At 42.8% G+C, this 13038-nt stretch overlaps 1 protein-coding gene across 1 annotated transcript; it reads right to left on the reverse strand.

Annotated features, from left to right (window-relative positions):
• Positions 1–8494: 8494 nt before the first annotated feature.
• On the reverse strand, positions 8495–12926 carry LOC104418937 (L-ascorbate peroxidase 3). Its single transcript, XM_010030417.3, has 9 exons — positions 12684–12926; positions 12447–12571; positions 11433–11482; positions 10909–10974; positions 10784–10832; positions 9813–9895; positions 9647–9726; positions 9455–9557; positions 8495–8875 (listed from the first exon to the last, which is right to left on the reverse strand). The coding sequence occupies exons 1-9, from the start codon at positions 12794–12796 to the stop codon at positions 8681–8683; spliced, it is 864 nt and encodes a 287-aa protein (XP_010028719.1). The 5' UTR covers positions 12797–12926; the 3' UTR covers positions 8495–8680.
• Between the last annotated feature and the right edge of the window lie 112 nt (positions 12927–13038).

The following is a 13038-nucleotide window of genomic DNA, read 5'->3' on the forward strand; positions in this document are numbered from 1 at the left end:
AATGCCACCTCAGCATTTTTAATGGAAAAGGCTAACGGCGTCGATTTTAGACTCATTTGAAACAATTGACAAGTTTTAGGACTTAAATGCACTTTTTTGCAAGTTTTAAGACCGAAACGCATTTTGTGACAAGTTTGGGACTTCTTGAACACTTTTCCCTTTCTAAAAATAGAGAATTCGACACGTTGCGGCACGTTATATATTAAATGAATATTTTTATTTTTAATTAATTTAATTCAAATTCATAAATAAATAAATAATTTAAAAAGAGCCTATAATAAATTTACACTAATAATATTAACAAATCAATTCATTTGAAATTTGAAAGCTATATTCATAGTTAATGCGAAATATTTTTTTAATTTTAACAAAAATTATTGATGAAACTAATAATTAATAAGAAATTAGAATCAATTTATTTCAATAAATCCATGATTTTCTACAATAACCAAAAATTATCATTATTCAAAATTCAATACTTTTATTTTTTGAAATTATTTTTTAATTTCATTTATTTAATTCTCCGGTTAAAAAGACAATCCCCAAAATCCACCCCTTTTTCGTTCGTCCTTTTCCCTCCACTCCAAGTTTATTTTACTTTTTCCCTCCCCACCACTTGACAGTGACAGGTAAGCTGTCACTTCCCCTCCCCCTCACGCCATTAGATCTGCTTTCTGGGTTTCTTTATGAAAAACCTTAGCGAGCCGCTGAGCCATCCTCTTCTCTTCCGCTTGCCGCACGACCCCCTTCCCTCCTCTCCTCTTCCTCTCGTCGCTGATCCATCGCAACAATGGCGGCCCTCACCGCTCTCTCTGGCCGTCTCTCGCCATCACGGTGGTCCGTCTGTGGCTTCGTCTCGCCGGCACGAGTTTGCCTTCTCTCTTCTTTCTCTCTGTTCGGCTCTTTCTCTAGCCGTCTCTCGCCGTCGCAGTGGTCTGTTCATGGCTTCATCTCGCCGGCGCTCGCGCCTATGCTCCCTCGCCCTCCCTCGCCTCCACCCTCCATCAGTTTTCCGGACACGCATCGACACGCGTGTCGAGAAATGTTGACCGCGTGTCGACCGTGTCCGAGCATGTCGACGTGTCCGACACGCTCCGACACGTGTCGGACACGACACGGAAGCACGGACAACGTGTCGGTGCTTCATAGGTAATAGCAGGTCCGAAAGAACAGTGGTTTGGATCCTAACCTCTTTAAATGGAAAGGGTACCCAAGGACCATGTGGTGGTTTGCCGCAAGCAAACCCGGGGCTCTAGCTGGCTTAAATGCCAAGTTCTACCAACTGAACACTAAAGTCACGCCCTGAGTTTTAGACCTGAGCAGGTCTATAAAAGGCTCAAGGGGAGACCTCCCACTGGAGGGAAAACCTCCCAGGGGTGAGAGACCCCAAAGTGGGGTCCCCGTATCCCGCCTCTCAGGGGAGAAACAATACGGAGAGGAGCAAAGGGACCACAGCTGCTGGGGTAACAGCAAGTCCGAAAGGGCGGTGGTTTGGATCCTAACCTCCTTAAATGGAGAAGATACCCAAGGACCATGTGGTGATTTGCCACAAGCAAACCCGGGGCTCTAACTGGCTTAAATGCCAAGTTCCACCAACTAAATGCTAGAGTCACGCCAATTCTTTTTGGGGTGAGAGACCCCAAGTGGGGTCCCCGTATCCCGCCTCTCGGGGGAGAAACAATACTGGGAGGAGCGAAGGTCGTCTTTTAGACTCGAGCGGGTTTATAAAAACTCAAGGGAGACCTCCCACCACGAGGGAAAACCTCCCGGGGTGAAAGACCCCAAAGTGGGGTCCCCGTATCCCGCCTCTCAGGGAAGAAACAATACTAAGAAGAAGCGAGGGGGCCACAGCTGCTGGGGTAACAGCAGGTCCGAAAGGGCAGTAGTTTGGATCATAACCTCCTTAAATGGAGAGGGTACCCAAGGACCATGTGGTGATTTGCTAGAGCCCTAGGTTTACTTGCGGCAAACCACCACATGATCATTGGGTACCCTCTCCATTTAAGGAGGTTAGGATCCAAACCACCGTCCTTTCGCACCTGCTGTTACCCCAGCAGCTGTGGCCCCCTCGCTCCTCTTAGTATTGTTTCTCCCCTGAGAGGCGGGATACAGGGACCCCACTTGGGGTCTCTCACCCCTAGGAGGTTTTCCCTCCAGTGGGGAGTCTCCCCTTAAGCCTTTTATAGACCTACTCAAGTCTTGATACGAAGACCCCGCTTTGGGGTCTCTCACCCCTGGGAGGTTTTCCCTCCAGTGGGGGGTCTCCCCTTGAGCCTTTTATAAATCTGCTCAGATCTATAACTAAGTTCTAATGTGTTTTCCGGGAGCCTGGATTTTGCTCCCAACCTGCAATTTTTTTCTCCCCTAAGGAGAGGGATACCCTCGTATGGCCTTCGGGCCCATTTGAACACGAGAGGCACGGCATTACCCAGCTACGTGGGGCCTTGTTATCGGGGTTGTCCCCCCCGAAGCGTTGCAGTTTAAAGTCATGCCGAGGACCAAAATAATCGCTCCTCTCAGGGGAGAAACAATACTGAGAGGAGCGAGGGGGCCACAGCTGCTCGGGTAATAGCAGGTCCGAAAGGCAGTGGTTTGGATCCCAGGGGTGAGAGACCCCAAATGGGGTCCCCGTATCCCGCCTCTCAGGAAAGAAACAATACTGAGAGGAGCGAGAGGGCCACAGCTATTTTTAAGACCTGAGCAGGTCTATAAAAGACTCAAGGGGAGACCCCACTGGAGGGAAAACCTCCCAGGGGTGAGAGACCCCAAGTGGGGTCCCCGTATCCCGCCTCTCAGGGAAGAAACAATACTGAGAGGAGCGAGGGAACCACAGCTGCTGGGGTAACAGCAAGTCCAAAAGGGCGGTGGTTTGGATCCTAATCTCCTTAAATGGAGAAGGTACCTAAGGACCATGTGGTGGTTTGCCGCAAGCAAACCCGAGGCTCTAGCTGGCTTAAATGCCAAGTTCCGCTAACTAAACACTAGAGTTACGCCCTGATTTTTTGCTTAAGGGGAGACTCCCCACTGAAGGAAAAACCTCCCAGGGGTGAGAGACCCCAAGTAGGGTCCCCGTATCCCGCCTCTCAGGGGAGAAACAATACTGAGAGGAGCGAGGGGATCACAGCTGCTAAGGTAACAGCAGGTCCGAAAAGACGGTGGTTTGGATCCTAATAGACCTAAGCAGGTCCATAAAAGGCTCAAGGGGAGACCCCCCACTAATAACTAATAAATCTTGAGATAATTTTTGTTAACACCTGATTTTCTAAGCGGTTAAGCTCAGGAAATTCGAGATTCGAGACTACTAATTGCGACAAGTCTTGTTTCTTGACCAAAAATTAGATTTGTCATTAGTATTTCAATTGCATACAGTGTCAATTTAGCATAGGCATGCAGAATTAGGCAATTAGGTTTCAAATTTTAAAAGAAAGAAAAAGTTATTTTAAAAAATATATATTAATATTTCATCGCTTGCTAATAGAAATTTCAATTTGTGGAGCTTTCGAATAAGTCGATTATTTAGAGCATGACACTTGGCATCTTACAATTTATTTCCGTAAGCTCACTCTTCTCCACGATTGCACCAAGTGACATGATCACAAAAAACCCAAGACCGGATGAAAAATGGCTTGCCTATTTTGATATGGCTGGTGGCAAGCAAGATTAAAGCATAGAAAAAAGAAAAAAGGGGGGATTTTCAAGATCCTTCTTGTATGGAGGAGAGAAAGGGGAGTCCTAAACTTGCTTCGTCTAAAGTCTGGGACATAAAATATGAGGTATTCCAAGGATGAAGGAAGAAAAAAATTCTCTTTAATTGGAAGGGATAAGTAGGTGTGCACCGGCACCTTAAAATAAGGAACACATCCAAAGTGAGTGTTGGGTTATCGAATTATCGTTTGAAGCCCCTATTGGAAGCTTGCTTCCTGCTTATTAAACACATGATTTGTACAGTGTTTAAAATCAGCACGTCTATCTTTGGTTCTAGACATTGTGACTCACTGATCAGGCCGCCTCCACCATCTCGATTCGACAATTTCCCGCCAGTGACCGCTCTTGCACGACTCCTCCATTCCCGGAGTCCTACCTCGCTCCTTCACGGCGGCCCACCTCTCTTCTCTTCATATCGGCTTCGCGCCCTCACCCGCGTTCCCAGACCCGGCAACACCACTGTACTTTCCAGTTGTCGTCGACACACGGTGAGACTTCACGGGAACGATTCTCTTCCAAGATTCTCCTTACATCAACCATCCTTCTTCTTCCCGTCTTTGGTCGCTCTCGTCTGACCATCTCTCGACGCGGCCGTCCGCCGCTGTCCTTCCTCCGCCCCGAGGCTCGCCAGTCCGTATCCCCCGCTGGTGACAAAAGCCCGTTGCTGTCCCGAGGCGGCCACCTGTTCGTTGGCTGCGACCAGAACCCCATTTCATCAAAGGTACGACCCTGTTTTTGTCTCGGTGCGGCGGGGTTCTGGTCAAAGAGCTAAGGTCTAGCGCCCGTGCGAACAAAATAGGATCGAAGCTGTTGCTAGGCTGATGATGTTTAGCATGTTGCACGTCGGCTTTTATGCGAGATTGGTCATCGAGATGTTTTGAGCATGCGAACGCCCTCAAAATCACTCACCATTGGTTTGTTAAAATGCCTAAATCAGGTTAGCGTGTGGTGCTGCATTCCGAATCCGGACTGCTGTGAACACTTATGAGCACCTTTGTTTTCGAGAAAGGAACCTCCATTGATTATTAATGATTATGATTTTGATTAAAACCCTTCTTTCCTGAATAACTCTACAGGTTGTCTTTTATATGTTCTCGGTGACTTACATATTCATTCACGTCAATATGTTTCGTTGTTCTTTCAAACATCAATTCTCCAGGACATATCTGTTAATCTTTCAAATTTTTTAAATTAGTCCAGTGGAATTAGGCAGAATAAACAGCGTATGGTCCAGAATCTGAAAGAAGAAGGTTGCAATTTCAAGAATCCTCAGTCGTACCTGCACTACTAAAGATATGCCCCTGTATTGTACACCTGGACGATGATAACCAAAGCCGAAGTTTTCTTGATCATTCTTCAACTCCTGAAAATTCCCCTCGTCTTCATCGTGGAGAGAGAACATAAGAGACATTCCAGCAATGGTCTCTACGTGTCTTCCATGCAAGAAGTAACCTTTCAACTTGGACTCTAGTCATCAATGCAAGCTGGAAGTTGTTCGTCTCTATTTTGGCAGCTCCTCCGCAGCTGCCTTTTTGACCCATATTCTTGCACTCAACCGCCATGTGCCACGTACGACTTGTCTCGTTTCAGTACTAGGCGTTGTCTCCAACGATACACACCGGCCGGTCGCTGCCTCGCTTGTAACCGGACAGTCCAGTGGAGACAGAACGAACGATACAAAATTGTCACCCTGATGAGCCCCTGACTCGATCAGAGGAAGGGGCCACTTTACCCACGTGGGTAGTGGTCCCGACTGGTAAGTTGGTGAACTTTGTCAAATAGTTCTAGTTTATACTGAGAATGTCTGCTCATCATTAAGTGTCTTGGTTGAAGGATTAAATCTTTCCGACTCAATATTTGTAAATCTTACACTTTCTCTATCGTTCCTCAGTGAAAAGTATGGGCCCTGAAAATATATCGTCAAATTTCCCGCTTTGCCAGCGGCGTTTTCAGTTCCGCTCGACGCTGTTTCATTCCGCTCCATGGGATCAAACTCAGCCTCAAAAGTCACTATCCCAAAAAGAGATAGGCGCTTCGGCGAGAATGGATAACCCGGAAGGACCCAAATGTTAAAATTAGAAGGGGGTGGGAGCGAAAAGGAACGTGGAAAGAATAAAAACATTTATCTATTTAAAATAGCAAGAGAAATTGGGGATGGATTTCGAACAGCCAAAACCCTATTATTTAGTTTGAGCCTCGTCCTCTCCGTCGCCGGCCGGCTGATCGCTCGCTCGATCTAACCTCCTTCCTCTCTCTCTCTCTCTCTCTAATGTTTTCTCAATCTCCTCCGATTTGGCATTCGGGTTGATTGGTGTTTAGTATTTCGATTTGAGTGGTCGAGGCTTTTGCGATTCACCTTTAATTACAAGTGATGTTAGGAATTTTTCTACCGCTGCAGCATTTGAGTGGGTACGTGGTGACTCGCTAGTTTAGGTATATCTCGAAAAAAGCTCAATTTTGTTTGGCATTTCCTTGTGGAATGGCTGCCTTGAAGCAAACTCTTAGGCTGCATTTGGCAGTCGAAATAAAATTTGAAATAAGATATGATTTATCCTATCTTACATTTGGTGCTCGTTCAGGATAGGATAAAGTAGGATATAAAGGAGATATATGTAAGATAAAATATCTCATGGAGGAGTTAGGATAAAGGTGGATAAGATTTCTAATGGTCATAATAGGAAAGTTATTTTTCTCGAATAACAAACTTATTAAATTAATAAAATTGAAATTATATTTTGATATAAATAATATTTGAATTCTAAATTAAGGAATTAAAAATAAAAAAAATTGAAATTTATTTTTAATTAATCTTATTTTAATTTATATATTCAACTTTAATTCTATCTTATAATAAACATTCAATCTATAAATTAAATATTTATATTTATTATATATTTTAGGTATGTTAGTACAGTTTTACTATTTGATAAAATTTTATTAAAGAATGATGAAAGGGGAAAAAGAAATAATATAAAAAAGATTAAAATTAAAATTAAAATAAATTAAAGAATAGTATTACAAGATATTTTCACCATTTTCGTTTATGAAAATTTAAGTTCATTTATAATGATATGCCATTTATATCCCAAAAAATGTACATAATATAATGTGAATATATTCGACTTAATACTGCGATTCATCAAATAATGGATAGGATATTAAAAAATCTCAGGAGTTCATATCATATCCTATTCAGTCTTATCCCGATTAAAAAGGATAACCAAGGCTGTAATAGTTTTTATGACAGCTAGAACAATGATTTTTTGTCATGATGGAAAGGATTTAACTTTGTGAATATCTCCTTTTTACAACAAGGAACGTGTCTCATTTTCCGAGCTGTCGTACAAAATCATTACAGCCGCAGTTATCCTTATGCCTTCTTCATCGGTGAAGCCTTGTTCACGTAGAATATTAGTATGGAAATATGACAAGTCATTTAATACTAGTTTCTAAATGGAGGACACGTAAAATTAGGAGAAAAACATATAAATTACCAGAGCCATCTCGATGGGCGTCCCCCTCTTCCATCATGTGATGTGAAGATGTACTCGAAATCGAAAATGTATTGACATGTATTGACAGCTCCAAACATGTGCCGCATGGACTTAAAAGGGTCTGTTCAAAGCACAGCCATTCTGCAAGAAAATGCCAAACAAAAATTGAGCTTTTTCAAGATACACCTAAACTAGCGAGTCACCACATGTACCCACTCAAATACAGCAGCAGCAGAAAATCCCTAACATCGCTCGAATCGGAATACTGAACACCAATCAATGCGAATGCCAAATTGGAGGAGATCGAGAAAACAGCCGTGACAGAAAGAGAGAGAGACTGGCCTGCGAGAGAGGAAGAAGGTCTCTTTTCAGTCTCGGTAAAATCAAGGACAGTAGCATCAAAGGGTTGTAGACCGAGAGCATAAGAAAACGAAATAGTGGTGCAGGCGGGCAGCGAAATTTTAGAGAAGGAAACCATGCAACTGCAATTCGATTTTATAGATATATTGATGGAGTCACCAAACCCCGCGAAAAGCCTAATATTACCTTGGCATACGACTCGACATAAGAGCGAAATGCAGGGTCTTCCAACAATGCTTTGTCAGTTGGCAGTTTCAGCAGCCCCTCTGATTTCCCTTTCAACAATTACCTTTGACTAAAACCAAACTAGGGCGCTCTTCCTTTTTCCCAGATGTGTTGAACCAGATTGTGCGTGCTTTTCACTTTGGTTTGACAATTCATTATCCTTTTCTTATGTTAATCTCCACAATTAACTCACAGAATTATTCGTTTTCAAATCAGAAGCAATGTCCAAATTACCAGAGCCATCGTGTCAATAAGAGGTGCGCGCGTCCCATACAACTTCACGAGAGAGAGGTCGAAACCACGTCTCTGACTTGATTCCCCGTTGAAGCAGACGAAACAATACAGCCATCTACAAGCTGAGAGGAGAATTCGAAAAAGATAAAGGGCCAGACTGGTTCTTCAACCAAAGTTAAAACCCCAGCGTGCAATGAAGAACAAATCCGCCCACGAAAGATTTCAAGTGGCGAAACGTTCAACGTTTAATGACGGAAAAGGTGCATCACACGTCCCAGATTCTTAATAATCATCTCTTGCACATGGGAAGAAATCTTAATGTAGCTAAACATTTTTCTTAGGTTGGAGAAATTTGCTCGAAGGATTGGCAGTTGGGCAAGCATCGCATAAATCCATATTACCGGGCGTCATACGCATAATGCAACTCCTCGCTCAAAGCAGCATGTGTAGCTACTAACCAACTAAAAAGGGTAGTGTCACGCAACAAAAGATGTGTTGAAAATGGGCATAGATTTTTCTTGTGACTTTCAAAGAGTTTGCTGGCTTGTTCCATCCAAGCACCGGCAATGCTTTGACTATTATTGTGGATGAAGATATATGGTGCGGGCAGCATTAAGCACTAAAATATATGCTAGGTACGAAGGGAATTCAGAAAACATCATTCACTTCATTTTCTTGCGCACTTCATAGAAGTAGCTCAAGATCACCACGGCTGCAGCCACTGCCACTCCGACAGCACCTTGTGCCAATACAGCACCATTCGCTACTGTCTTGCTGCCTGAAGAACTTGGCGTGAACCCCAGTTCAGAGAGCTTCTTATGCGAGATTACATAATCTCTGAAAAATGCATCCTCATCCTGCCACATGCTTGACAACATTAGGGGAAGAAGAGCATATGACAAAAGAAAACGAGGGGAAAAAGAAGCAGAGTATCAAATTGTCCGTTTGTCTCTCTTCAAGGTCATGCCAACCACAGTGAGAGAGTTGCGGGAACAACAACCAATTCAAATATCAAATCAGGTGTTCCCAGTAGCACAAAAATGATGCTCTAGCCTAGAGGTTTCACGGATCCACATAATATATCCATCCCAACACATGTATATATCTACCCAACATTTGATGCGCGATCTCATTATGAAGATTCCTGGTCTCTACATAGAAGATGGTGATGGAACAGACTGAATGCTTATTTTTTAGCATCACAAGCCTATACAGCATAAATTCCATGAAAAACACTTTCCATCTTATTTCAGTCTTGGCAAAACCAAGGACAGCAGCATCAGAGGGTTGTAGACCATGTGCATAAGGAAATGAGATAGTGGTGCAGGTGGGGTAGTTTCATCAAAAACAAATTTACAAAAGGAAACCATGTAACTGCAATTCAATTTTATAGATTTATCAATGGAGTCACCAGAACACGCGAAAAGCCTATTTACCTTCGCATACAACTCAACATAAGGGCGAAATGCAGGATCTTCCAGCAATGCCTTGTCAGTTGGCAGTTTCAGCAGCCCCTCTGATTCCCCTTTCAACAACTCGCTGTATCAAAAATGATCAATTAGTATCTGGCTCTATAATGCTCCAGCTGAAATGTAGAAAATGCATCTGGTGAAAAGATGAAATCTTACACAAAATAGGAATTATCAAACTTAAGGGGTTCCTGAGTCCAAGGACCATCAAATCCAGATCTTTCCGGGTGTGCCCTTCCCTAGAAACAAGAATGAAAATATAACAAGTGTGGTTGCACATGCCCAGCTGACCTTGAATGTAAATCCAAGCAGAAATAGAAATTACCAGTGTATGAGCCCCTGATAAGGCCACTATGTCCTTGTCTGACAGGCCCATCCTGTAAAAGATGTCCCTTAGATGTGGAGGACCTACATCCAGCAATGACAAGTTTAGAAAAAAATTCAAATACCCTTCAAGCAAAATGTACATGTATTTCCCCAATAAAAGAATTATAATGCATGAAAAATCTCCGATGGATTTAGAGCTATGATAAGTTATAGGTAGGCAGTGGACTGTTAAACGTGAATATCACAAATTGATAAAGCTTAACCAAGCTGCGGTTGAAGGCCTCCTTTCATTTGAGCCTCCTTTCACTCAGCTAGAGTGAGTTGCAGATGTAAAATATCATGTGAAATATCAAACTGGGTTCGCATGAGTAGTAATATTGTCTTTTAGGATAATCAAACATCCCTTGAAAACATGGTCATAATGTGTCTCACACACATATAGTCTCTCTCACCTGATGGCTAAATTTTTCTTACATACATGTTGCCTCTCTCCACATCAATGCTTAAACTTTTAGGTTGGATATTCTAGTACTGTTTCAGATGACAGATCAAGAGTTCAAATCCCAGCACTTCTCTCTCAACTCATTCTTTGTGGTGAGTTCACAACAGCTGACTCATACAAAATAGGCACTGTGCCCATTTTGCATGTGAGGTTCTTAATCGGGAAACTTACTGACATTTAGATGGGATGGACAACATCTGACTGTCAGTTAGCTCTGATACCCTTGTTTCAATGCACTTCTTATCTCATTCAAATCATTCCTCTGTAAATTTACTAATTGACATTCAGATGAGATGGACATACATTTCAACATTAACAGGCAGCAACCATAAGGAAAACAATAAATAGTTATTTAACTTTTTGCCTGGAGCAATAAGAAGCAGAGTGGGCCATAATATTTGGAGGGAGGGATGGAGGGAAATGAAGGGAGGCCAAACAACAAAGGGAAAGTTGACACAACAGAATACCTTGATTAGCATCTGGAAGTCTTCCTTCATTTGGAGAAACTCTTGAATCCTGCAGATAGAAAAAAACTTAATGAATAAGGCACTCGTAAGAATTATCTTGCTCACATACAGATAAAACAGAGTACCTTTCTTCCAGGAACAAAGTCAATTGTGGGACCTCCAGTGACTTCTACTGCGACAACTCCTGCTAGCTGAAACAGGCAATTCGCTCATAATGATCAATACTCGCAAATTGATAAGCCATTATTTATAGTAACCACTAGAATTGATCAGCTATAATATAACATTATTCAACCACTAAACAACCAAGGACGTTACCAGTTGTACTAGACAGAGGAGATTTCCTATAAACAACTGAGAACTAAATTCCCAGAGGACTAAAAATAAGATAAATAAAGATTTGTTCCTAAAGTATCTCAAAATAAAGAATTTCTGGGTTATGCCAATTAAGGGCTTCACCACACGCATGCATATTAGTTTTGAAGATGTTGCATGCTGGAGGGCAGAAAACATCAAAGTTAAATGGCAAGAATTCAAAGTCTTTTATAAACTAAGCTTGTTATATCAACAATGATTTTGTCCACCTATTAGGGGAGCCAACTCGTGATATGTAAGACAGAAGAACGAATCCTTTAAACAGTCATTTCACCTGGTATAGATCTGCATATGTAATCCTCGGACATTTGGACTTCACATCCTCTGTATCCAACATAAAAGCAAATGTAAATATACTGATTGAAGTTATATCTCAACTCCATTTGCAAAAAAGTCTATTCATCAAAGCCATGACCTTATCCATGATGGGTTCCTACACTTGTATAGTTGAAACTATTAGAAACATAACATATCTACAAGTTGACTCGTGTATATCTACAAGTTGACTCGTGTAAAATATATGCAACAGTCTTAGGATTTCCTTGGTCAACAATCATGGAAGCACTAGACAGAACACTAAACCACCCATGTTAAGCATGCTCTCATAAACTGAACATAGGATATTACATATACCTCAACTTTATGAGAACTGTAGGGATTTCTTTAAAGGAAGGAACAATGTCTGGAGTAATAATTATCTTCATTCATTCTATACTGATGAATATTGCAAATATATCTAAATTTGGTTAAATGAACCTAGCAAGTAACAAAAGTAAATCAGAGTATGCAAACGCACTGCTTGGCCTTTCAAGAATTTGTAAGTACATAGCATCACGTTGACAAACTCGTTAACTGTCTTCAGTATAACAGACAACCGGCACCCCGAGCACTAAACATCGTAAGATAATTGATCAAGTCAAACATTACTCATCAAATAACACAAAACATAAGCAAACGCGAAGGCCTCCAACAGCAGCAAGTGAAGGAAAGCTATAATTGAAGCAGACTTCTTGTATTAGAAGACAGACGTCCATGGAAATTGGACTTTCTAATCTCGAAGCACCTATATCTATTTAGCATCATATAAGCACGCAACGGGAATCGCACAATCGCAACCTACAATTGCATGCACACCCTCCGAGCTGCTGTCAACGCATGAATAGATGAACTCCAGCAACTACTTCGGCACGGGACGCTGGACAGGCGAAGACACGGCTCCGCCGAAGGAACGAAAACAGCGAAGGCGGAGAACCGAAGACAGGTAGCTCGGAAAGAGCGGAGAGCTCACCGCAAAAATCAAGAGCGATCTTCAAGCCGGCATTGGCGCCGTGGGAGTACTCCTCCTCGTTCCTGATCGAGCCGGTGGGGCCGCCGGTCTTCGTCCTCGCGTCGTAGGTCCCGGCGTCGTGCCACCTGCAAAGACCGAATCGGCGAAAACCTCCGGACGTCAGAAACCGGCGAGCTAATCGAATCGAAGAAAGAAAACCGTCGTCGCCGATCGAGGCGGGGGCGAAGCGAGATTTACGCCAGCCGGAGCATGATCGGAGCGCAGTTCTTGTAGGCGATGAGCGCGCGGAGGTGGCGGCGGGCCTTGTCGATCTCCTTCAGGTACTCCGTGTCGACCACCGGCAGCGCCATTGAAGAGCGAGCTTCTGCCTTCGCGAGTGTGTTGCAGTGGGAGCGAAATGGTAAAGAGAAATGGAGGAAGTGAAGGGAGGAGAAGAGGTAAGGAGAAAGAGAGAGAGACGGGGTGATTGGTTGATAGAGCAGGTTCGCAACGGAAAAAGATAAACCAATTGCGATTCGTTTTTATTTTTATTTATTTATTTTTAATTCTTTTTATTTGTTTTCCTGCGATCTTTTTTGGCTACGAGATAACT

This window comes from Eucalyptus grandis, chromosome 4, assembly GCF_016545825.1.
Source record: "Eucalyptus grandis isolate ANBG69807.140 chromosome 4, ASM1654582v1, whole genome shotgun sequence".
NCBI classification, from domain to species: Eukaryota; Viridiplantae; Streptophyta; class Magnoliopsida; order Myrtales; family Myrtaceae; genus Eucalyptus; species Eucalyptus grandis.

What these genes read in the sequence shown, in the direction of transcription:
- LOC104418937 (XM_010030417.3), bottom strand. Translation starts at nt 12,796, where the DNA reads ATGGCGCTGCCGGTGGTCGACACGGAGTACCTGAAGGAGATCGACAAG. An exon ending in CATATGCAGATCTATACCAG is followed by an intron (nt 10,975 to 11,432) that starts GTGAAATGACTG and finishes TGCCTGTTTCAG; the next exon opens with CTAGCAGGAGTTGTCGCAGT. An exon ending in TTTGATAATTCCTATTTTGT is followed by an intron (nt 9,558 to 9,646) that starts GTAAGATTTCAT and finishes TTTTTGATACAG; the next exon opens with CGAGTTGTTGAAAGGGGAAT.